This window comes from Limanda limanda, chromosome 1 (assembly GCF_963576545.1).
Source record: "Limanda limanda chromosome 1, fLimLim1.1, whole genome shotgun sequence".
Lineage (NCBI taxonomy): Eukaryota > Metazoa > Chordata > Actinopteri > Pleuronectiformes > Pleuronectidae > Limanda > Limanda limanda.
Genome location: NC_083636.1, coordinates 4,211,083 through 4,238,083, shown reverse-complemented (window position 1 = coordinate 4,238,083; position 27,001 = coordinate 4,211,083). Strand labels below are relative to the sequence as shown.

Below are 27,001 nucleotides of genomic sequence, written 5' to 3'. Positions count from 1 at the left end.
CTTTGTGTAACTAACACAAACTAAACACCAGTTGTGTAAACGTGTGTCGCTGTTGACGGACACATCCGGTATTTTAAGAAGAGCTCCATTTGAACTTCAGTTTAAAACCGGCTCTTTGCGTGCAGTCCCCCCCCCCAAGAAGAACTCCATTACCCGGCATCCCTCGCTGTGTGTGTCCGTCCTCTCCGCGGTGTGTCGGTGCTGCTCCGGGACCAGAGGGGCGGTGAACCTGCAGCTGCTGCCCGGGCACAGAGCTCCTGAGATGGGGAACTGAAGAGACACGGTACCCCCCCCTCGAGTCCTCCAGAGAGTCCACCATGATGTCTGTGAGTTGTGTTGTTGTTGTAGTTTTACCACAGTGTCGTGTTGTTTTTTGTTATCTAGCGTGTTAACTGCAGTTTAAAGGTTTGTCTGTGTGTTGTGTGTATGTTTGTGTGTGTGGGGTTAAATGATGAAGTGTTGTAAATGAATTACATGTCTCAGTTCTAAAATACCTTCAGAAATCAACACATATTTAACTAAGCATGGACTTAAGTCCCTTAAACTTACTTTAAAACTTTACAAACAAAAGTTAGTTTCTACCCACAATTTGCTTTTTGCTCATATTATGTAAAAACACCATTTGTTCAAATTAAACGGGTTGTTTTCATAATCTTCCACAGGTTTATATTGTGTTGCTCTCCAGCCCTACATTCAATACTAAACTGTTTTCCACAGGAAATTATTGATATTTCAGTTTCTATTCTTTTGATTAAAAGCTCATAGGAAAGGCATTTGTTTGCTCACCATGTTAGATAGATATTTATTGCAACAGATGCATGCAACATGTACAAAGATATTTTCTGTTAAAAGTTTTCACTGAACTGTAGGAAACAGTGTATTTTATTATTCATACAAATTTGCAGACATTGCATTATTAGAGACACACACTTTCCTTTATTTATTAATGAATAAATCAATAAACTAGACCTCCCCGGGGCCCAACAATTCTCAAAACCACATTGAAAGTTACCAGATATTTATTTGGATCTGCACAAAATTACACACATGAAAATATCAGTCCCTTTAAAATGACTTTATTTCTCTCATCAAGTGAAAGCAGATCTGAGTTCTTCCACGACCAAAACAAATATCGTGGAAACCTGTACAGTCAGTTTTTGCAAACAATGCCAAAAACAACAAATTCGAAAATTTTAGGGACATAATGTTCAACTAGCTTGAACCTGGACCAGTTTGTACCAAATATCCCAAAATGTTTTTGACCTGTGCAGGACAAAGCAAAGCGAGACACCGATACAGCTTTTTGAAAGTTTTTGTAGTTTTTCCTGTTAATCCTTCCTCTGAGTTTCAACGTGGTTTGATAGAGAAGCTGACGATAATCAGAAAGACTTGGTCTGAGCAGGATTGTTGACTCGAGTTGTTCATATTTGACTTTCTTCTCTGTTCAGTTATTGGAACCGATCATAAGAGCAGAGTTACAGGTGGATTTTAATAGAACAACTACAACTTAAAGTGAGAGGAAGTTAATAACTAACCACTAAAAGAAACTATTCTGTATTACCAGTTCCCTAAACTGTTTTTTTGATGTGGCTATGGTGACGTTCATCATTTTCCAAAAATAACATCGCACTCACAGGTTAATTCCTGGGATTTGGCAGCACAGTGACATCAGGTAAAGAACCACGAGACCTGCTTCAAACAAACCTCAACGCTAACAACTCAAGCTCGTAATTATTGAACCTGTAAACTTAACCGATCATTAAAAAAAACTCCAATTGCAGCTTCATAATTGATCAAATTAACCCGCTACGCCCAAAATGTACTTCATGTTTTGGGTGTTCCCACTTCTGCCTCCCACTTCACTTATCAAACAAAACATTTGCATCATCTAATTACAGCTTCTTTCCCCCAATGGAAGCCACTGCACTCCCAGGTCAGCAGTTACCATAATGAGGTCATTGTTATGATCACACAGGAATGATGACCAATGACACGCAGATATTATTAAAATATCTGAAACCTATAAAAGCTTTTAGAGGGAACCTCTCACACTCTTTTGTCTTCACACTCCAACAAACAACACAACCACTCGTATACAGTGACTTTTTGTGCTGGAGCTGCAAAACTTGTATTATCTTCACCTCAGGCAAGGAAGGTTGTTGATGTATTGCTTCGTTTGACAGTAAGTAAACCGGCGAGAAGCTGCTGCTTCAAGGTAAATAAGTTTCATGGTTTTGCTTTTAAACTTTGAGCTGTGACAGTTTCTCAGATATAAAACTAATAATACATGTGTTTTTACGAAAGGGGACTTTTTGGTGAATGCGCCCTCCTGCCTTTGGAGTTAGTCTCTGAAATGACAGATAAATTGTTCAGATTCAACAAGATATTCAACTTATATGATAAAGAAGTATTAATAATGGCAAAGCAACACATTTAAATAATCTAGCTTGATTAATCATTTATGGAACGCTGATAAATATTTTGTCGATGGAACAAGTGCAGGCTCCATTTAGATTTTCTCCAATGGGCACCTGGTGAGAACAAGTCATATTTGGACAGGTGGTGACACACACACACACATACATACACACTCACAAACAGTACATTCCTCTGTCAGTCACACATCTACAGCGACCCGGCAGAACAGAGGGAGCTTTTGTGGGACAATACATCTTGTTGTAATTGTGGGATGAGATCAGCTGAATAGACGCTTGTTTGCAGCAGAGTAAACCAATTTTTTTTAATGTTTTTCAAGGAATCCAAAAATTACACGTTGAACAGAGGAGGTTTTGAGGAGGCAGCGTAGATGAAGACAGAGATTACTCTGCACCTGTATTTTATTCTGAAAAGTAAAAAACCTTTTGTTATGAGAAGCACTTTTCTCCTCTGTCGATGAAGGTCCTGTAAGAAAAGGTGAAAAAGAAAAGCAAAGGTCGCTCAGATCAGTAACACAAGACGTCCTGAGACTTGACTCCAGGAAATCAAAGAGCGAGGGACTAATGACAGAGCGCTGACTCCCAGTCTGGATAACTGATCTCGGTGGGAAGGAGGATTGAGGTCAACACTGTTAACACCTGGTCCTGCATCAGTTATCTCTCTCCCATGAAACGTGCTTCAGCACTCAACCTCGGCTGGTTCTAGGTTTTTACTCCTTGTCTCTTTTGTCTTTTCTTCAGATGACTTTTGAGGTGTCGAACAGCGTGACGCTGCTGTTCGACTGCTGGAAGGTGAACGGGCCTGTGGGTAAGTCACACAGAGTCAAACACAAACAAGACTTTATGATCTAGTCTGAAGTATGTTTTTATAAACTTGTTGTGTAATGAGGGCCTTGGAAAACCGGTTCTTATTTGTGGAGGAGCGGCCCTTGGATTCACGAGGCGTTGGGTTTGGGTGAAATGTTTCCGATCCGTGAAGAAAACGCCTGAAAGTGAACTCTGTGTGTGTTTGTGTGTCTGCAGGGATGGCGATGTCGGTGTTCGTCGTCTTGCTCCTGACCGTCTTCTACGAGGTGCTTAAGGTTTGGAGGCTGTGGCTGGGAAACAAGTCGAAGCTGGCCGAGCCGTACCTCGCCCCTACGTCCCTCCACAGCGACTGCAGCTCCACGCTGGGGAGAAGCTCCTCCGACTCCTCCATGACCCCCATCCAGCCTCCTCCTCCAGCTCCCAGCAGCAGGAACAGGTCAGGGAACAATGAGATGCACAAATCTTATGAACACCTTCAGGGACCAGATTGTCATCAAATAGTATTTGCAGCCCAGGAGGTCAGATAATAAACCTTAAACCTTCTATTGGCGAGTGGCAGACAATAGTTTGGAGTATTGTAGCTCTGTCATACCCCTGCTGTAGTTTCATTTTAATCTCAGTACTTTCTGCTGCAGCTAACGCCTTGAGGGCTTTTCTTCAAATTTGTCACAAATGTGGTTCAGTTGCACTCAAGGTAGCTGTGGCCTCGCAGAACACATTCTTGGCCACAACTCAAGAATTCAGAGATACTCAGTAGAGCGCATGTCTCTGACAAGGCTGAACAGTCCCCTTATATTCAGCTGAACAACATTTTACACACTGACCCTACATGTGACATGAATTATTCCCAGGGAAAACTCTCAATGTCCCTTCATTCCACCAAGTAACGTTAAAATCCGTTCAGCAGAACAATAGCAACCAACAAACAAACAAACACAGACATAACGTGCTTTATAGAGGTATTTAACCCTTTGATACACAAGCTATGCACACCCCCTCTAAGGCACAACATGGGTCCAAAATGACCCGTATTGACTTACAATGTTATTTCATGCACGGCTGAGTGTTTCTTTGCTATATTTTTGGAAATCTAATTATTTCATCCTTTAATATTCAAAGTTTTCATTAAATATCTTGTTTTTGATTAACACAAATCATTATTTTCATTTTATCTTTCATAATTTATGAAATAAAATAGTTTTTGTATTTTTAAATCAAGTTTACACACATGGGTCAAAAATGACCCGATGGAGTTTAAATTGTAAATATCTTTGCAATAAATTTATTTCATCATTCAGAATTTCAGGAATTCCTCAATTAACTTGTTTTTGATCATCACAAATTCTTATTTTCATTTGTCCTTTTCTACTTTCTTAATAAAAAACATTTTTGTATCACTACCCTTCCATGGGTCAAAAATGACCCGTAGTACTTTTGACCCATGTTGTGTATCAAAGGGTTAAGACAAGTCCCAAATACATTTACTATGCTTGTTTGTAGAGACGTGAATCAAGTGTAACTTGTTTGGTTTGAGGAGGTAAACAACCCTGAGGCTGTAATTTTAGTTTTTCAGAGTTTGTTTATCCTGAGTCACTAAAGCCTCGGCTGCCTGACGTGTAAAAATGGAAGGTTATTATCCCCTCACACGTTCTCCTCTCTCCTGGTCCTCAGCTGGCTGCTGCACGGGATCCAGACCGTCCTCCACATGCTGCAGGTGTCTCTCGGCTACATGCTGATGTTGTGCGTCATGACCTACAACGTCTGGATCTTCATCGGCGTCATGATCGGTTCTGTTCTGGGTTATTTCATCTCCTTCCCTCTGCTGGGTCAGACCTGATGGTCATGGACAGGTCACTCTAAGGATTTGTGACGAGAGGAGGTCGTTTTTTTTGTTTGGATACTAAATTGGAAACCACTCAATGACTAATCTCTGCACTTGTTTGTCAAATATTAACACTTGAGAAGCAAGAAAATGGAATCATGTTGCTTCTATCCCTGAAATTGAGCTGCACAATAATGCAGATAATGCAACATATCATCTGTACCAGTCACTAATCTCAGTCTTAGGTGTCCGGCCTCTAGACTCTTTTAAAACACTTCAACTGGACATTTCAGATGTTTCTGAGGCATTTTCCTTTTTCCCTTCACACGCAGCAAACATCTCAAGGAGTTTAGAATCATGCACGTGCTGCGTCCTTGTACTGAATCTACTGTACGGAATGGGAAGTCTTCCACTGTTTGTAGCTTTCGTTTGTATATTTTTCCTGATCAGCACTGACGGCCGCTGAGCCACAGGTCACATTATAAGTTGTGTCAGATAGAGGAACTGGCCCATGTGATTTTTCTTTCTCCTCTTTAGCTTGTAAACCTCGTCCAGATGGGAGTCACTCTCACGTGTGTATGGGGACGGAGCACGTAGGTCATGTGGTTCTGTGGAAATCATTGACAAACCACGAACCACAAAAAGCCCGTGCCTTGCTACTAACACTTTCAGATGTATTTGATTGAAATGTGCTCCTCCTCTCTTTTTGAGGAACTGTTTTTTGTAACCGATTGTGAAACATGAGAAGAAACGTGTCTGATCATCTGAGGTTGTTTATTGCTGTGTTTTGCTTTTCTTAGAATAAAAATCTCTTGATTTAACATTAAGATCAAGAATGAAGTTTTTATTTTATTTTATTTGACCAGATCTGAGCTGATTAACTCAACAGGGGAAGGTGATGGTCCTGGGTCTGAATGTGAAGGCAGCGACGAGAGGGATTTCACAACAGGTCACCAAACTCATTTACTCATAATGTTTAATGGAAACAAGAAAGAGTTGCACCTTGGTCTGTGAGCTACACATAATTGCATAAGGGAAAATAATTCACCCATTACTGTGTGTGTGTGTTTGTGTGATGATGACAACAAAAATGTGGAGCACTTCTTTATTTTACAGCTCCTGAAGTTTCCTATAGTTTTGTAAAAGACAAATTGTAGGAATTTTATTCCAGGAAGCATCTGAGAAAATTATTAGAACATGACACACCTTTAAAATACAGACGGATTTATTTTAGTAATTAAAGTCTAATATTTACAGTTTATCGAACCTCTTGCATCATCAGCGACCCTTTCATTAATCACAGAGACACAACGCTTGTTTATATGAATGTGAGCAAATGTCTTCCACAGGGATAAGTATCAGTGTATCTATTCTTTCACATGTATTCTTACACTGGGAAGTCACATAGTCTTAATGGAAAAGCCAGTTTATCACAGTCACATAGAAGAAAACCAGACATCTTTGGAGCTTGATACCAACAAAGCAGTGAACACATTTGACTTTGGATTGAACACTCCCTTTTACCCAGAAGAGATGGAATTAAATAGTAAAAGAGTGTTTTTAAATAGAAAAAGGAGTCACTCTTTTGTCTTGTAATCACTGAGACGGGCGTCCTCTAATTACAAGTTCATCAAAATCCTACAAGTCCAAAACGTTTAGAGTCGAGTCAAAGTCAAAGTCATGAGAGTGTTCTGGTTATTTTCCCCCCAGAGGAATAAAATGTAAGAATCACTGGAAGTAACAATCATCCCCTGAAACGTGTTGAAACATAAAGGCCATTTTGCAAATTTAAGAAATGCTTGTATGGTAAACAAATTAAATGTTTAAAATAACATTTCACAAACAAGGAAAGACATATGTAAAAAAAAAAAGAAAGAAACATAGTCATTTAAAGCAGTGATTCCCGACCTCACAGGTGTAAAAAGATAAATTAAAATTTTCAAAATAAAATAACATATTTTAGACTGGTAATAATTGTATTATTTAACCTTTTACCCTTGAGAGTCAAGGTGTCCGAACAGGGACGGAATAACATTTTTTGTGAAATTGGCTCGATGACCCTTGTAACTCATATCCTGTTAAAAGTACGAAAATGCTTATAACACTTTTAACTGATTATATTTGTGAGTTGTTACTCAGGACAACCACTGCTTTAAAGAGATCAAAGAGACCAACCCAGAAGCATAGAAATGGCTACAGCACCCCCTGCTGCCCAGGTAGAGGCTGTGCTCATTAGAGGAAAACTCATCCACCTGCACTGTAGTAAAAGCTGAACTTTTAAACGCTAACATTCATGAAATCTGAGATAAATTGAGAATAATATCAATCTGATCTTATTACCGATGCAAACAAACCCCTTAGTGTTATAAGAAAACTTTCATAACTTAGATGAAAAGTGGACGATCGCAATAAAGTATTGGCGAACACCACTTTGGGAAAGTTGTCTCTGAAAGGAGCCGTATTCGAACACATCAGATCTATAGAGTTTTATTGTCGTTTAGAGAAAACGCTGCAGAGAGGAACCAGTCACCAGACAGATGTTTCAGAAAGGGACGGGAGGGGGAGTCGGGTTTTGAAGTGTGCAACTATAAACAACAATTAAGAGTTAAACCTTTAAATAAAATCTGAATTCTTTCCTCTCCTGGCTCCAATTTCGTACTCATGTCCAGAACATCCTCTTCCTACGCTAAAATCACTTCCACGTCTACCAGGTCGATGGTTTTGTCCTCCCCACTCAGGCCGTTTGTGATTGGCTGAGGCTCGGTTTCATCCGCCTCCATGATGGTCGGCGACTGGAAGCCGCTGTCTTCTCGCGAGCTGGACTCTGTCGGCACTGGTGTCGACTCCAAATCTGATTCTACCGCAGAGACCTCCGCAATCAGTCCACTGTCGTCTTCCTGTGCCGCCAAATTAATTTCCTCAGTGGCGTTCTTGATGGCCACCTCCTCCAGCGCCTCCTTATCAGCCTTCTCCTTCTTGGTTCCTGCCAGCTGCCTGAGGATTGCATGCGGGGACGTCTTGTCTCGTACAGATCTCCTGGGGACATCCTCCACAATGGTGGTTACGTGTGTCACCTCCTCCTGCTCTCCGTCCTCCGAGGTGAGGATGCCTCTGGTCGGCTGCGTCCCTTTGGGGACGTCGCTCGGCTCCTCCTCGGACACCGGCACCACCATCTCCACTATCGGATTAATAAGGTCCCTGATTTCATTCACGCTGTCAGGAGACATGGGTTCTTTGGGAAGGTCCTCGTTCTCCTCATCCTCCTCTTGGTACTCCATGTTTTTGTCAAACACATCGCCGTCCTCCTCCGGGATGATCTCCTCCCCCGGGACCTCCAGACAGGACTCGTAGGGCAGAGGAACCCCGTCCAGCTGGATCATGGACACCACCTGCCGGCGTCTACTCACAGAACCTCCTCCATCATTCATCCCGACGACAGAGGCGTCGGACTCCTCGCCACCGAACTTGGTGGCCCAGTCCACCGAGGGGTTTTCTCCGAGCAGGTGCAGGTTGGGGTCGCTGTTTGTCAGGACGATGCTGTCCCGGTACAGGTTGTGTCTCCTCTGGACGGCCGCCTCCTTCACAGCTGGACACGTAAAGACACAAGACAATCAATCACTGTGCTCACGAGTCTGATTTAACGATATCACACGTCTCTACAGCTACAGCTTTTATTTCCTCTTCCTCACCCATCATTATGTCCTTGGAGACGGAATGCAGCACCACCTCCTCGAACAGGTTCTCCACCAGCAGGAAGCGGGAGAAGTCCTCAAAGATCAGCTCTTTGAAACGAGGCAGCTCCTGAAGAAGGACAAGACACAAATGAGTTATTGCCTTATTGTTTCTGATGCCTTCAGTTATCTCTGATCCCCGGACATCCTGACGAAACTCATTGATGTCCATCAGACTCCTTGAGTAATATCAGCCTTGTTCACAGGTGGAAACAGTCTCAGTACTTTAGTAACAGTAGTAATGGGGATGATGTGAGTGTTGGATGCTACTCACAGGTGAGCAGGCGGGTGAGAGCTGCTGGAGCATGAACGGGATGATGATCTGCAGCAGAGCTTCTCTGAAGAACTTCTTCCTCACTGTGCTGCTGTCGTAATCATATTTCTGATGGGAAGGAACCAGAAATGCATTTTAAAGATGTGACTCATAACAGCTTTTCTACCTGTTGCACAAACCATATTTCAACAATTTATTTCTTTAGGCTCAAGATTCAAATATATAGTGCATCTAGATACCTGACCTAGCTTGGTTTATGTTGAGGCTGTGAGAATCACAAATGCACTCTAACTTACCTTCTCTGTATCTGGGTGGAGGAAGAAAAATTAAACCATTATGGTTAAGGACCACGAAGAATAACTAAAACCTTTGTTTTGGGGACTGATGTAGCTTCCAGCTGTTAGTCATGAACAGATGTGTCACTCCTTTGTCAGCTTTACCTTGATAACCCTGTCCTGGCATCGCTGGATGGTCTTGCACATGTCATCTTCTCCTTTTCCCTCCAAACTCTGGTGCAGCAGCTGCTCGAATGTGTAAACAGCGTTGTCCATTTGCTGTGAAAACATCAACAAATAGTTTCAAGTTATGCCGACGTTTCCAGGTCACATCTTGTCCAGCAGGGGGCAGTAGAGACTTCCCCGCGCTGTCCAGGTTTCTGCTGATTGTGGTGAATCCTGATTCTTTGGGTCATAAACAGAGTAAAGATCTGTGACGTCCTCACCTCCCTCATGAGAATCTGAGCTCTGCTGACGAACACGGAGGGGCTGCCGACCTCGAACCTCTGCTGCAGCCCCTCCAGGTTCAGCTGCTCCACCTGCTCGTAGCAGCTCTGCATCTTCACGGGGTGGAAGGCCAGCATGGACAGTCTCTCCAAGTGCTGAGGGTGGAGCAGAGGAGGTCACCGGGGATTTAAAAGTGTGTTCAGACCAAAACAGAAAAAGGTTGATTGCACAGGATCAATACTGTGAAGCTGTCATGTGTAAAAAGCAGAAATGAGGAAACTTTTCAGCTCATTGTTTTGATTTTCGAGCATCAACCACAACTCTGATAGACGATAACACATCTGTGTGGCGTCCATCTGTTCTTCCTCTTTATTGCATTTGTTATCTAACAGCTCGTCTTGACTGATTAGTGGAGAGACATCAGGAGACACATTAGAGGAGACAATTGCACATATAAGTTCATAATTTGTAAATAGGGTCATTTCTGGAAAATGTTTTCACTCTCTAATGTTCAGGAAACACTTCTTTCCTCATCCTGTCTATTGCTGCTGCTCCTCTTTCAGCCTCTGCCTGAAACACTTGGTTTAAGCTCCTGATAAAGCCCAGACTGCTCTGATTGGCATCATATGTCCCGTTTAACAGTTAAGCGGTGGTTTCTGTATCGTGCCGGCTGATCATGGTGGGAATGGCGGATCCTTTGTAGCGTTGGCATCGGATGATGGTGGACAACGACCGAGGCGACGGCTGATGATGGATCCTAACTGGCACCAGTGGACAATAACTGCGGACTATAGTGGATCCCATCTTGATGCTGGATCCTGATCTTGCTGGCTGCTGACCAGAGACTATGATTGCAGCAGGACTGCTTGACATATAGTATTGAAAAATGTTTACCCTCATCAATGCTGCTAAAAACTTTAATCCCGATGATGTTTTCCTACACTTGACATCTGTTGCACTTCTGTCCGTCCTGGGAGAGGGATCCTCACATGTGTCTCTCTGAGGTTTCTACGTATTTTTACCTGTTAAAAGGGTTTTTAGTAGTTTGTCCTGACTCTTGCTGAGGGTTAAGAACAGAGGATGTCACACCATGTTAAAGCCCAATGAGACGAATTGTGATTTGTGAATATGGGCTATACAAATAAAATTTGATTGATTGATTGATTGATTAAGCGTAACTCACGTCTCCCATTTTGTCCTTGCTACCTCCGTTGAGCGAGTTCTTGCTGATCTCCACCAGCTCCCTGAAGAAAACCTCCCTGACCTCCGAGAAGCCCCGGCTGGTGGGCTCCATCAGGGCCTCCAGGATGGAGCTGATGTACGGCTGGACGCTGGTCCGCAGGAGCGGCTCCGTCTTGGGAAACACCAGAGCTGCGAGGCGTGGAGGGTGAGAAGAACAACACTCAGGTTAGGTGCTGCAGCTTGTAAATAAGTGACACACGAGAAGAGCATTGTTTGGTGCCAGGCTGACGTCGCTGGTATGTGTGCTATGATGTTTAAGTAAACACTCGGTTTCCAAGGAGGCCCGGCACCTTTCATTTTCACCTCACTCTCAGATACGCCCAATCTTTAGAAGTGGGACCTCTCTACCAAAAGAGAGGGATGAAGTAAAGATCACAGCTGGAATTTCACCACTTACATCTGCACGTGAAGCGACTCTGCATATTTTTTTGCACAGTCGATTTAAATAGAATCTTATCTGTGAGATAAAGTCCCAAACGGCCCATAGACTGCAGGTGATGGAATGCAGTTCTGCCACTTTAGGGAAAACAGTACGTATGAAAAAAATGAGCGGCCGGTGCCAGATTAACTTTTGAACAGGAATTTGACGAGCGTCCAAATGAAAGGAGGGGGGTGGATGTTCGGTTACAGACGCCCTGGTTATCGCCCTGTGTCCAAATGCATTCTAGGAAATGAAATCTGAGCACTGATGTGGCGTTATTCAGTGACCAGAGCCGGCGCTTTGCTGTGCCAGTAATCCCTGAGCCGGAGAAACCAGGGCTACACCTCACCAGGGCAAACAGTGGGTGAACAATGAGGCATGCACTCGAGGGTTCGGAAGATCGTGTTACACGGCACAGCGAGCAACACGTTAACCAAGTCACTGTGCAAAGCGTGTTGGATGTGTGACGACGTAAACTGCAGCTGATAGAAGATGGAAATATTACACTGTAAAGTATTAGAGATGAACTATTCACTCTTTTTTCTTTCCTTTCTAATCATTGCTCTGAATTTACTCCTTAAATATATACATATAGATAGATAGATAGATAGATAGATAGATAGATAGATAGATAGATAGATAGATAGATAGATAGATAGATAGATAGATAGATAGATAGATAGATAGATAGATAGATAGATAGATAGATAGATAGATAGATAGATAGATAGATAGATAGATGGATACTTTGATAATCCCGAGGGAAATTTAGAATTGTTCTTGTGCTGCTGGAGTGGAAAGTACAATAATATATATATATATATATAAAACAACAAAAATATATACATATATAAATATATAAACATATAAGAATATGTAGTGGTAAAGTCCGTGCATGGGGCTAGTATAGCCAGTAAAGGGATGGACAGTGGGTTGGTATATAATAATGAGATGAGAAGAGTAGAGATTTATTTTGTAGAGTATATATTTTAAACTTAGTCACTATATCTTGCTTACTTACGACAAATATCTCAAGTTTAAATACTTAATAGGTTATTTAAAAAGTCAAAAATGAAATCTTCAGAATTTAAGGCCTTTAAACTTCTTAGTAATTCTTCCCTCAGCAGAAACTGTTGCTGCTCAGATCTTTTCCGATCCTCACACGGATCTCCGCTCACCTCGTATCTTGCTGCTGACGTGTTCTTTGGACGTGATGATCTGGTCCATGTCCGTCCGCAGCCGAGCGTCCAGCTGAACCCTCTGGGCCTCGCAGTGGTCCACCAGAGCGCCGTACTGGTTCTTGGTCTGAGATAACACCTGCTTGTACACAGCGTCCGAGACCTGGAGGAGAGAGAGAGAGAGGGTCACTGGTCTGGACTGGTTTGCTTCTCTCGCCGCACAGTGCGACAGCAACTCACCAACATCCAGTGCCTCTGCCTCTGCTGCATTTTCCCCTTCAGGCGAGGACCAATCACGTTTCTTAACTTCGGGTGAAGAGTCTCCATCACCAGATTAGCCAGAATCTGTAAACACACCACACGCAGTATTATATTTCAAGTAATTTCATGTGTAAGTAGATAAAACAAAAGAAATAACATGTTTTGAAGAAATTCCTTTAAGACGTTCTTGAGATAGAGGCAAAAAATATGATTTGTAAGGTCACCTTTGACTTTTGATGACAGAAATTCTAATCCCTTCCTTTGTGAGTCAAACTGAACATTCGAACAAAATTTGAAGAAAATCCATTAAGGTGTTTTTGAGATATCTTGTTCACAATGGGACGAAACCATAATGCCACATAAAGCCACTGTCATACTAATTCATCTGACTGTGTTGTATCAGCTTTCCTTCTTCCTGATGCTTCTCGTGTTTCTTACTGTGACGGGCACAGGAAGCTGTTGTTACCGAGGCAACGTGCCAACTGGGGACTTTTATTTTGTTAGACAGGGGGTGTAGTGGAAAAACAAGCAGGAAACAGAAATAAACCTGGAAAACCTGCAGCCTTTTCCTGTGTGGCTACGTGGATACAGTGGAGTGATTGAGATGATACACAGCTGGATAAAGAGAAGCAGGGAGGTAGGTCTCCATGGCACAACACACACACTCAACCAAACACACACAGACACACACACACACACACCAGGTTCCAACTAAGCTAAACTAAATATTTGGCCGGGTAATGTGCGGCTGTGACAAAAGCGTAACTATTCTTTCCACCCAGGGACAGAAAGGCCTGACAAACAAAAGGTTTATTGTTGTAATGTTTGACTAAAAGCTTGTTTGACTGAAAGCAGCAGATGAAATGATAATGTCTCTGTATGAGCGATGCTTTGCTGACGGTGACTTGGTTTGATATCTCAAACGTCAATGTGTTTTATGCCAGTTTTAATGTCAATACTCCCAAAATAGCCCCACAGTTATAAATATAAATACTGTCATGTTCTTGGAGCTAGAAGGAAACTGGTTTAATGACAGAGGTGACGTTCACACACACACACTCACACACACACACACACACACACACACACACACACACACACACACACACACACACACACACACACACACACACTGTGGAGCTGGAGCAGGAGACTGAAAGGGCCTCATTCACGGTGGAGACCCCATTCAACAGTGTGAGAGGATGCATGTGCACGTGAGGGGTGGGGTCCTGCTGCCCGGTCTTTGAAGGTCTTGTGTGGCTGCCTTCTTGTTCTCAAGTGTGAGGCGGGTGGGCGTCAGCTGGAGGTAGATGATGAAGTGTTTTCTTGAGGAAAAGCTTTTTCTCTCCGGAAAGCAGCGCTGCCTCTGAAAAATCTGGATCATCCATCATCCATCTGAGGAGGTTGAACTATGACCTTGAGCTGAACTGAGGACTTTGGGGGTCATTGCTTGTTTAAGAGGACAAAGTTAGTCCCCACAGACTGTAAATAAAGATGGATGATGCGTTTCCACTTCCTCTCCTTGTACACAAATGAAGCCAAACTATCTCAAATGAAGGTGGCGCCATCTTTTCATGTCAACCCATTTAAACCCAAACTTACCACTGTGGTGATAAGAACTACCTAAACAAATGAGTGCTGAGATCCTGACCTGCGGGGGGGCTCCACACATCATGTCCCAGGTCCCGTAGTGTCCCTTGTTCTGTCGGTGGCGTCTCACAGCGTCGGTGAAGGCGGGCGTCTCCACGGTGCTGTCCTCTGACAGACCTGTCGGGGGCAGGAGAGAGCAAAGCAGACGTTTGTTAACATTAATTAAAGGACCACCCCTCAAGTTGTATTTATTTTCCTCTGAATTATTCTGCACCATCTAAATAAACGTTTAAACTTTGGGCTAGTTCCTCGGGTTCGGTGGATTCTCCGTCTCGACAGTTAAACATGAGTCACCTCTGTGTTTAAATCTGGCCACACACAACACAACACAACACAACACACGCTCAGTCCGTTATCACACACACGGCTGTGTCATCCCACCCAAAAACAGGAAGATGTTGGCGTGTTGGGAGGAAGGTTTTCATGTGGTTGCTACGGTTACCGCCCCTCCCAGCCAACAGGGCAACAGAAGCAGCTCAACAAACATGCGTGTTTTTTAAGGAAGTTGGTTCTTGACACGTATTTGTGTTACGGGCGTACGTCAGTAACTGAAGAGCTGCTTCTCTCCAGTCCCTCACAACAGAGTGTAAACAGGTGGATGGAAGAAGACTTGGCTATAATTAGCAGTTTCACAACTTTATATTAAAGAGTCACATGTTTCCGTCGTGTTTTCTCCTGCGGAAACAAGACAGAGTCTCGTGTCTGATTCACAGATTTGTAATTAGAGGATTGTTCGGCTCTTTTCATCCTTTGAGATGTTGTTGTTAAGTCACTTATATCACAAGTTTCCACATTCTGACTCTGACTGAAGCTCCTGATCTGTGTCTGCAGGATTTGTTCACACTGTATTGCCGCCACATGATTGGCCGATCGGATAACTGTCATGAATGAACAAGTGTCCACGTGTTCCTAATAAACTGCTCAGTCAGTGCATTCATATATTGTCTATAGTCTGTTTTCACTCTTGTTGTTATTTGGTTGATTTGCTGTGAAATCCGATGACATAAATACTGGAGTTCCCTGTTTTGCGTTGTGCATGAACGGACGTGGAACTCGCCTGAGCGATGGTCGGGTCACGTGTCCAGTTTGTCATGCACAGCTAATGACGTGCACGTGTGTTGCCTGAGCGCGGGTCGAGTCGTACGCCGGTGACTCAGAGGAGGCTGACAAAGACAGGAAGTGGCCGGAGAGTCGAGCGGCGGGTAGACGCAGGCAGACAGGAAGTCGGCTCAGTAACGCAGGCTGAGTCCGAGTGGATTCACTGGATACTGAGGTTCGGATCCCAGTGGGAAAATATCGTCCTACTGGTTAGTGGGCGGGTTATCACTGATGGTTTAGACACTTCCAGACCATAGACTGTAAATAAAGATAAACTTCCTCCCACTTTCCAGAAACTATCCCGGATATGAACGTTTCCATCTGGCGCAGATAACATCATTCGGAGCCAGAACAGCGAGAACCAATCACGTCTCAGCCGTCAATCACCTCGTTTTTATTCCATCAAATAACTAATTTTGAACAAATTTACCTGAACAAGTGAACTTTAACATAGATCAGTGTGATAAGAACCACCTAACTGCCTAAAATACAGGAAAACATCTTGAGGAAAAGGAATTTGAAGCGAACACTGCTTACACCGAGGAGGTGGGGTTTAACCCTTACCGCAGCTGGCCACCAGGGGGCGATCCAGATGCTTTGGCTTCACTTTTGAGGACATTCCATGCTTATCTTCATCTTTATCTACATTCTGATTTGTTTATTTGCTTTGTTGACAACTTGACAGAACAAGAACACACTTTTTTAGAACCTCTTCTACCTCTGAGGCCTCTTGGAAACTTCTTGTTTCATATCTAACTGGTGTCCCAGTAGGAACACACAGAACCTACAGATCCAGTCGATTAGTAGATGATGACGGACTGTTGACCCACTGTACAGTTCATAATCTCCTGTTGTGGCCACGACAGGAAGTTGTGGGGGAATTCTTAGAGCGCTTTGTGGTGACTCGTTGGGTTTTCACCTTCCACATTCCAAACCTTTATCTTGATTATTAGATGTTGTAAAATATACTCCTGCTTTAACCTTTAAAAAAGTAATTAAGCAGTGATTTGAATTCGTTTAAGGTTCATATTTGGAGCCAGAGCAACAGTGTAAAAACGCCTGAATGGGAATTCCTCTACATTTCAAGTTAGTTGCTTTTTTAATGAGAACTTTTCCTCTCGGTGCCGACAGGAAAAGAAAAACATTTTTCGACGAACTGCCCGAGCCCGTAAACTGCTCAACATTCTCCATGTGTCTGAACCAAGCAAGATCAAGGAGCACATTAGAGCTTCTCTTTAGTGTGTGTGAGTACGTGTGTGTGTGTGTGTGTGTGTGCGTGCACTTTTACAAACAGCACATGTGGCAGCATTTACCACGCTCTTTTTATTTGAGGCATTTCCCTCCCTGCCTTGCTCACCACGCTTCGGTTGGTGGAATCTTAACAGCAGCCAGGGACGAGTTCCCAGGCCTTCAGATCCTCAAGTGTGTGTGTGTGTGTGTGTGTGTGCTAGTGTGTGTGAGCGAGCAGTATCTTTCTCTGTTTTCATTAATTTGACATTTTAAACCCCTTACGCAGTTTAGATGTCAAACGTGGTTTAATCAGACTTCAGCTTCTCGGCCACCTGCCTTGGTTTGGACGCAGGTTTTTAAACCTTTGCCTCAAACACTCTTGCTGCTGCTGCTCATGCTCTCTGTTGACATGCATGAGTAGTGTTCCTCCAGATGGTTCAGCTCTGTGGAGCCAGCGGAACCCACAGTACAATAAACACTGAGTTGAAACCACCATCAGCCGCAGACATCACGGACACATGACTGGAGAGGTGAGTCGAGCAGATTTCTGTCTCCAGCAGCAGGAGGAGGACGGGGAACCCACACTGCAGATAACCATCATGACGCATAATGACACAAGTACAGGCTGTGGGGGGGCGGATGCTTTGTTTCTGGTGCTGTGCTGTGATGCTGTTTCTCCAGCTCAGAGCAGTGCTGGATTACTAACATGATTCCCAGCATGAACAGGTCACTTTGCAAATGTTAAAAAGATGCAAAGCGGCAGCTGATCGTTTCATTGGAGAGATATTTAAAATAAAACAAAAGCCACTTTGGTGGATTCAAATCGTCAGTGTTTAACTTGTGGTTCACACATGAATAGTATCAGAGTTCAGCTCAGGAGCTGCTTTGCATGAAGCGTCTACTTCATGACCACTGCAGCAGGTTGATATTCGAATTCAGAGGTGAATCATCACTTCTGTACATTAGGAAATAAAGAGCTCAGCCTTTTATAGATTTATTTTAGCTAGTAAAGATTTACTGTATTAGCACTGGAGTGTGACAGATACTGGCTTTAAGAGGTTGATGCCGATAGTAAAAAAATACCAATATGATTTCAGGCTTTAAATGTACAATATTCTTCATGTGAAATATAAGAGACATACATGCTAATTATTTCTTTATTGTTCCGTCTGTAAAATAAAAGTGTTCCTGTCTGCAAACAGAAACGCAAATACCGAAATGTCCTTGATATCCTGTCTCTATTCAGCTGTGTACAGTCCATGTGAATGAGCGTCACAGATACTGGCTTTAAAAAATAACCAATATCTTTATATAATAACAGAATGATTCCTACAATGTCGTCATCAATCCTTTATGATAACCCGCTTTAAATGTTCAATATTCTTCACGTAAAATATAAGAAACAAACAAGCAAATTATCTCTGTTTTGTTCTTTCTGTAAAATAAACGTTTTCCTGTCTGCAAATAGAAACGCAGATACGGAAATGTCCTTAATATCCTGTCTCTATTCAGCCTTGTGTATAAAGTGTGAGAAGTGTTTGTATGTACAGTTCATGTGAATGTGTGTCTTCAGGTCTAATGACTGAGAGGAACTGAGTTCAGGGGTCGGGTTGTAAAAAAACATTCATCACCCTCAGGAGAAAAAACTCCTTCACTGGTTCTGCTTTTCCTCCGGGACACCAGCGAGGTGCAGGTGAGACTGGGCGTGTCGGCACAGGCCCGAATCCCCATGAATGCCAGTCCACACTTCCAGCAGCCGCGGTGACAGCACACACAACAGGCTCCTGCAGCCCCGCCCCTCTCCGCTGGAATGTACAGCAGCGGCCGTGGCGTTCCGCCGAGCGAGCCCGGGCAGGTCGTTAGGGAAGTGAAGAGCGAGAGAGGGAGACCAGGTTCTCTCTGCCCGCTAAAGTTTGGTTTCATATTAATTCAAACCCTCAGTTGGTTTTTATAACTCAACTTCACCAAAAAATAAGGGAACCTCCCTCTCCCTGTTTTTTTTTTTTTTGGCTCCTCTCACTTCACTACATGCGTTGGATGTTTTCAAACAATTACTGCTGATAAAACCACAGCTGGCACGTTGGCGTGTGGTTAAAGAGGCTTTGAATTCACACAGCATAACAAGGTCGGAGCTGGTTAGGCAACTTTGTGAGTGTGTGGATGAGCGGAGAACCAGCGTAGCTTCATTCAGTTCAATGGTTCGATTCTGTTGTTTGTGTTTCAGGACCGACACTGACTCACAACCCTAACCCTAACCCTAACTCCCACTGGACCCATTTAGACGTGTTGGTGCTTCTACTGACTCCCTGACTGCTTGTGTGTGATCATCATCCATCCCAACGAGAGAGCAGCCATCCCAGACAGATTCAACCATACGTCGGCTCCACGCAGTCGCAGCCTGGCATCACACCCACAGGCGTTTCACATGCTTGTGTATGTACGTGTTTAAGGATTGAGGGTCGGCCGAGGTAAGGTAAGGTGTTTGTGGATCAGATCTTACGCCTGTTTAAGAATGTAGATGATCTAGTGTTCTATCTCCTCAGAGTTGAATGACATCATTAGTTTAAATGTATTTTTAACAAGTCAAAGAGTTTCAAGCGGGTTAAAAGTTGAATCCTGATAATAAAACATAACTAAATAAAATGGATAATCTACGCTTGATGCCTTTGCAGCCAGTGGAGCTCGACGAGCCTGATCACGCTTCACTGCAGCAACCGTCTGTTTGTCTTTTTGTGTTTTGATTCTGACTTCCCCAAAAGCACTTTCTGATTCTCTCTGACTCGAGTCTAAATAAAGCACACAACCGAACACGAGATGACACCTTCACAAACACGAGTGTGCAACTAACCAACCAGGAGACCGGGTCAATCCTTTCTACCAATTATCTTTCCCAAAGTTGTGCTGTCGAGAGATACAGCTCGACAACATGACGACGCAATAGACGACCTCGTCAGGATATGTGTTTCTCACAAACGTCCTTCAGGGATTTGGACTCTGTCTCGGCCGCAACATTTTGAAACTCGGATTCCGAACACGACAACACGCCTCGCTCACATTCAGAAAACAAATACAGATCATTCCTGCAGCTTCTCATATTCCTCAATCCACCAGCTCACCCAGATGGAATGTGAGGACTTGACACTGCGACAGACTCACACACCCTGGGCTTAATCACCAACAAAAGGTAGAGAGACGATTATCGCACAAGGGACATGGAAGACACTGAGAAACCGTCCTTGAGCTGACATGAGCCTTTCACTGACATTTATCAGAAGATGTTTCCCAATATAAACACATGTTTCACAGCCAATTTAATGTATTTGTTCGTAATTGGTTTGTTTGCTTAATTCAAGTTCTAATATTTGGTCGTATTTGTGTTTTCTTTTTCTTTATACTTGTTAATTCCTGTTCGTTCAGGTGAGATTGTCGTGTGTGTGTGTCTGTGTGTGTGTGTCGTTACCGTTGTTGCAGTGCCGCACACAGTCCTGCAGCACGGCGTGCCACTTCTTCTGCTCCTTCTCCGTCATCACACAGAAGTAGTGGTGTCGGGCGTACGGGTGCCACAGGATGAGCGGGAACGGGGTCGCGACCTTGATGAACGGATGACTTCCGACCCGGGCCTTGATTCCTGCAGCGAGTCACGTGACGGGAAAACAAGAAACCAGAAGATTCAGAAGGTGAAGTGCAAAACAAGCAGGTGCATCAGGGATGGAATATGAGGTGTCTATGTGTCTGACCTGGCAGGCTGGTGTTCATCAGCTGCAGGTACTCCTCCATGGAGGTCAGGGCCTTGTACCCGGCACAGTTGATGGTGACTTTCGGGTGCAGCTCCCGGTCGTGTGCCTGTCGGAGAGAGAAGCCAAACACACCGAGCGACTTCAGCACAAGAGCCTGAATCCACAGAAACCGACCGGTAGTAGAAACACTCACAGTTTTACTCTCGTAGAGGTCGAAGCTGTAGGTGTTCGGCACCGACACGAAGCGATTCCTCCACTTCCTGTTCTCCTCCAGGTACTGGAACAGACTCCCTGAGAAAATGGTTCGGCCCGCCAGGGGGTCCTGAAAAGATAACAGACCCTCAGCACTATGACGTAATACAACAGATATTTCACTGCTGATATTGAGGTTGTAATAAATAACAATGCGGTTTGATATTTAACAGTTTAATCATGGGTTTCCAATGCTGTCATCTTTGAATAATGTTCTCATTGTGATCTCCTTTAATTGTGCAAGAGACCTGATGGCAAGCCAGGTGTTTCCAAATATGGGAGGTGCCGTATTTGCACAAGGATTCTCACCACACACTGTCTTTTTTGGTTTTCCTGTCTGAGATCAAATAATCCTGTGACTCAGAGGGAAGGACAGGACGAGACAGACGCAGACGCAGGACGAGCAACAACTGAAGACGCTTTGTTACACAGCAGACTAACAGTAGTAGAGCAGAGAGAAACCGATGATCCTGCAAAGTATTCACCTGGATTTAATGTCCTTTTTAAGGTATTTTTGACATTAAAGCCAAAGCTTGAAAAGGGAGATATAGTGGGGAGGACATGTATCAACGGGCCGGTTTTCATTATGCAGGAAAACATGTGATCAAGGTGAAAATGTTATATTGAATAAATTTGATTGGGAAGTAAAGAGCTCCGGTGTGTATTTGTGTTTGCACGGTGCTGCTCAATGCATCATTTTGCGTTTGTGTCCCGAGCCGTCCTCCACTCACGAAGGCAGCAGATGAACGACCACAATAGAATCACACACGGCGTCTCCACTCGTGTGTGAAATTTGCTCCACTTTCCCCCCCGGGGCAGAACGAGAGGAACAGAAGAACCAGGGAGGAGGAGCGGAGGGTTTCCATCGTTAGGTGATGTCGGCCGAACAAAGCTCGTATTGATGGAAGCTAACAAATCGTTTAGCTACAAACAAACGTGTGAATCAGAAAGGAAGCTGGAGAAATTAATGTTCCTCAATTCCTGAAACCCTTTTTTTAATTTCCTAATTTGTAAATAAACAATTAGACAGATTAGCCTCATGTTAATTTATTTCCTTAATTACAACGTTTATTATTTAATTATTTAATTATCTGATCGTTCAGGGTTTACAAACGACCTTCACGTTTTTGATGACCGGGCTAAAAGATGGACTTCAAATAAAGATGGATGACACGTCTCCGCTTTCTCCACCTGTCCAGAAATTAAGCCATAATATTGATATACTAACGTGTCGGAGGTTAGCTTTACGACCTATACTGCTACCAGCCACCAGAGGGCGATCAAGACACTTTGGATTCACTTTTGAGGAGAAGTCATGTCTTTCCTGGATTTTGTTGTAGCGTGTCCCCACATGTCAGCATCTACTTTGGTGAGTCAAGTAATAACTAGTGATTAACTGTAAATTACGTCACTTTAAAAAGTCAAATCCAAACTGGATTCACTCGTCAATATCCACTTTCTTCAGACATCACACCAGGTTAGTTTCAGACATGATTAAGATCCAGTCGGAGGTGGAGGCCTGGTTCTATCGGATGCATTCGGAGGAACTCGCCTGTCGGTGCAGCAGCTGCGACTGCGCCCCCCCTCCTCCTTCGATCTCGTAGCGGACGCTGTGGAACAGGGCGACGGCGTGCTGCTGCTCGTACACGTCGCTGAACTCCTTCATCACGTCTCTGGTCTGAGCTGCAGGACACAGACACCAGATCAGGAAAACAAACTTTACAACACACACCACAAAGTGATCACGTTTCCATTTGGTGAAATATAGAAGGTTAGAAGTTTGAAATCAACCCGGTTGTAAAGTACAGTCTTTCAAGTTTGTATTTCAATTCATATTTGGTTGTTAAACATTGATGATAGAGAATAGAAGAACGTTGATAAAGTTCTGCTGCTATCAGCTCTTCAGGAAAATTGTCATATAGTCAAATTTCCAATTAGATAGAGACTCAGCAAACATTGGATCAGTCACGTCTGTGTCATACGTCCGTCTTCAGTAATCGATGCAATGAAAATACATTTGAATGTTATTACTGCTCAGCAAACACTATGAGTAAATATTTGATGAGAGGTGAATATGCACTACAATGTCTTGTTTCACGGTTACACAATACAATATTTAAACCCAAGTAAACACACTTTAATAACTGCACAATTCCTTGAAATGTAAATGGGTATTTGGTCACAACAGTTTTATATATTTGTCTTCCTGCCCAATTAATAAAGTATTATTTTTCTTATAAATTGAATATTTGTGGGTTAAACATTGATTCTTGAACAAAACAAGATATTTGATAAAATCTTATTTAATAATGAATGAGGATTCATAATTTATTCTCATAAGAAATCTGTGAAAATATCCATCCAGTAGTTTTTGTCAAATCTTGCTGACAAACACACAAACAGACAGAGATGAAAACAAACTCCTTAGTGGAAATAATAAAAGTTTGAGTCTCAGGTTGGAGAAGAAGCTTTTGAGTCATTTTGAGGATCAGTTATATTGAATCATTTTTTTTCTCCGCCTGACTCAGCATTTCTCTCCCACCTCTGCAGGAAGCATCTTTCAAATAAATCAGGAACGTGCAGGAGGGAACACAAGCTTTTCCCAAACTCTCAAAGTCTGATTTAACCGATCGGTGCGTTTTGACTCGGTCGGCGTCAGACGAGTGTCGGCTGTGATGTGTTTGTGGAAGAGACGACGCAGGAAGGAGGGAGGAGGGAGGAGGCTGGCCTGCAGTGGGAGAGCAGGAAGGAAAGAGCTGACAGGACAGGACAGACGTGGAGGGAATGTGGAGGAGGACGGAGGACAGGGGGGGACACACAATTAAAAACATCATGTCAGACCAGGGGGAGATGAGTGGCCGGGTTAGAAGGTCACAGGAAGATAGTGAGACGGCTGAAACAATGTTGAACTCCTGAGTGAAGATTTAAAATCCTCTGTAGGTCCGGTCCTGAGGAAACTTCCACCATGTACGTATGTGTGCTCCATTCCAAACGGGAAAACTCTGGGTATTTTCCACTGGTCCTACCGGTGCCAAAGTCAGCAGTCTGGGACATGGACTTTTTAGGGCAGTTTGGAAATTGGAATTTGGGAGCAAAGACCACATCATAAATCACACACCCGGTCCTCTGTTCCAGTGTAAGTGCAAACACCAAAATCCAAATCTTCACTTGTTTTGCCCATTTATTCTGAAAGAGCAAAGCCCAGCTGACATGTGTTTATGGAGGGGGTTCATCCTCTGGGAACCATGAGTGAAATATCTCATTAAATTCAATCAGGATGCACCGAGTTGCAGACGCTCGTGTGTGCATGTCTCAGGTGAAAGTCTTGTTCAGAGACTTAATATCTGTGAGTGTGTAGTTTGTATGTCTGGGCCTTGGGCTGAGAAACATGCTCCACTGACCACCACTCGCTTTTCCTCTTTTCGTTGTTTATCAGCAGGATTAAGCAAAAACAATTGAACGGATTTCCACTGGAGAAAGAATGTTGGTGCAGATCCAGAAACTTTTTCATGACTTTCTTTAACAGTGTGAGTGTTTTTTGACCTTTTCACTTGTTTCCCAGGGGAAGAATTAATTGATGGTGTTGAAAAGGTTAACGTTTTACGCTGCTGACGCCTGCAGCATCAGCGGATGAATCTCGGTGACCACACAGTTCTCTTGAAATGTGTGTGTGTGTGTGTGTGTGCGTGTTTATTTGTATGTTGCGTTTCTTTGTGTGGGCTCACACGAGGGAGGAGATCATTTTGTGAGGATGTGCTGCAGCAGCGAGAATGAAGAAATCAACTTTTGCAGGGAGGAACAAACTCCAAACATGACTCCCAGTGCAGAGTCATCCGAACACACACACACGCACATACACACACACACACACACGCACAAAGACAACATGCACACCCGCTAACCAGAGAGGATTTGTGGCTTGCGCTTTAAAGGACATACACTATTCATCCATGCACGTACATGCGAGAGGAGGAGGAGTCTCAGGCTCATCACCGGGAGGGCGTGTGACCACCAGACAGTTTCAGCTAATAATCCTGTGACATGTTTCTACCTGCTTCTCCTCTGCAGCTTCTCTCACACAGCTCTCTGCACTCCTTTCTGTCTCTCAGGAGAGGTTGCATGTTGTGTTTTTTTATTATTTGAAACATAGCTGATGACAGTGATACTAAATGACGCATGTGAGGAATGAGGAATGAATAACTGGAGCTCGCAGGTAGATGCACTGCACCACACCTTTGCAATAAACAACACAGGCCAACTGAGATGCAATTGAAAGGCCCCAAAGAAACTAGTGAGTGGACTTTTAGAGATGAAATGTATCAATTAATTCATTGTTTTCAAATAAAAACAGTTTATTTTAATCTGCAGAATGTCCCAGAGCTAAATATGACATCTTCTTTTTACTTGTTTGGTCTGATTGGCACGTCAAACGTCCAAGATGTGTAAATTCTAATGATATAAACAGAGAAAAATAAGTGAATCCTCACATTTAAGATGACAAAACCAGAGAATATCTGACTTTTATCCTTTGTAGGTAATTTAAACGAAAGTTAAATATGTTGTGTTACTAAATTTGTCATTATTTCAGCCAAGCTGCACAGTTCCAACACTTTGTGGTTTTGTAATAAATGCATCAGCACCAGATTCAGCCTCTAACATTGTTATTCTTCCAGTTTCTAACTATTTCTGAGTATTTTTTTCCCCTGTTACCATCAACAACAAACCTCAAGGACACAATCATCTGGAAGTGGTTTCTTCATGCAAGTTGTTGGTCTGCCAGTAAACAGAAGGACAATCCTGAACCTGGAGTGTTGCAGCCTGAAACCACTCAGACGCAGCAGTTTCTAGAAAGCACAGGTCTGAGGGATGTAATTACCAAAGTCAAACTAAAGAACTAACTTTTCTCCAAAGTGAGGACGGTCTTATAATTTCATCTACACGTGCAGGGGAGTCTCTTCTTCTGGTTCCTGCTCCCCGTGGAAACGGTGACACAGACCTGCACAGTGGGAGGCTGCAGCAATCTGAGACCTAAATAGCACTCTGTCCCGAACTTATACAAACACGCTACCCTCTGGGAAACCTAGTTATTATCTCGGAGAAATGGGCCTGAAGCAGAGCTGGAGGATTCAGGGGAGCAGAGCAACAAAGCACAGACAGAAGTGACAGGAGAACAGGTGGGGGAGGAGGGTTTTTAAACAGATCTCACGCACAATTTCTGATGTTTCCATGAATCAGTTTAAAGGAAAAGTTTGTTTGTTTTAAAAATAGAGCTCAACTCAACAAGGGGTATTGTCATTTCCCTTCTGGAAGATGTAGAAACTTAATAAAGCTGTAATAAACTGTTTTTGAAGTTTCTGTGTATTATCTCTCCTCGGCTTAGTTTGATAACTCGGTTTAATATTAGTTTGTTTCATCTTGAAATGGAGTTTATTTTTGTACGATTCAGAACAAAAAGAAGAAAGGAAAATCTAATAAGAACAATAAATCAGATATTGTGGTGATTTCCCTTCTGAAGGATATAACAGCTTAATAAAGCTGTATTTGAAGTTTCAAGTTAGTTTGATAACTCGGTTACAAAGAAGTTCTTTTCATCTCAAACGAGAGTTTACTCCAGTACAGAGGCGTGTGTTTTTATGATTGACAGACAAAGGACATAATAGTGTATACTTATATTTAAACACCTAAAGCTATAGTAAACTTATTTACGGAAGTTTTAAAGCCACAAACTGTGTGAAGAGCAGCTCTTGTCTTACCTGTAATCATCTCCCTCCTGCCCTCATCCAGGTGAGAGGAGACCACGTCCCCCATGGTGAGATCCTGCAGGTCCCCGAGCCTCGCACTGGTTTGTCCTCCAGGTCAAACTGGGCTGTGGGGGGGAAACTTCCAGTAGAGTCGAATATCCACTGAGCTGCTGCGTGAAAAAACTGTGCCACTTCTCCGGGTGAGAGTCTTCTCTCTGGAGGAGGAGGAGGAGGAAGAGGAGGAGGAGGAGGAGGAGGAGGAGGAGGAGGAGGAGGAAGAGGAGGTGAACACTGGGCTGGTTCACAGCCGCCTGCAGGACACACCCACTGGGAGTCATCACTGGTCCAACGTGTTCAGTCGGAGCTGCCAAGGGTGGGGCCAGAACCAGGAGCCTCATAG

General features: G+C 43.4%; 2 protein-coding genes across 2 annotated transcripts; one reads left to right on the top strand and one right to left on the bottom strand.

Annotated features, from left to right (window-relative positions):
* Positions 1-10: 10 nt before the first annotated feature.
* slc31a2 (solute carrier family 31 member 2) lies at positions 11-5,891 on the top strand. The gene is made up of 4 exons (XM_061072032.1): positions 11-326; positions 3,177-3,243; positions 3,459-3,678; positions 4,914-5,891. The coding sequence occupies exons 1-4, from the start codon at positions 318-320 to the stop codon at positions 5,077-5,079; spliced, it is 462 nt and encodes a 153-aa protein (XP_060928015.1). The 5' UTR covers positions 11-317; the 3' UTR covers positions 5,080-5,891.
* Positions 5,892-7,217: 1,326 nt separating this feature from the next.
* Positions 7,218-26,759, bottom strand: LOC133004552 (protein Niban 2-like). The gene is made up of 14 exons (XM_061074021.1): positions 26,614-26,759; positions 22,413-22,543; positions 20,802-20,930; positions 20,609-20,714; positions 20,332-20,499; positions 14,545-14,660; positions 12,873-12,977; positions 12,633-12,795; positions 10,975-11,162; positions 9,791-9,946; positions 9,510-9,623; positions 9,070-9,177; positions 8,754-8,865; positions 7,218-8,650 (listed from the first exon to the last, which is right to left on the bottom strand). The coding sequence occupies exons 1-14, from the start codon at positions 26,666-26,668 to the stop codon at positions 7,746-7,748; spliced, it is 2,556 nt and encodes an 851-aa protein (XP_060930004.1). The 5' UTR covers positions 26,669-26,759; the 3' UTR covers positions 7,218-7,745.
* Positions 26,760-27,001: the final 242 nt, after the last annotated feature.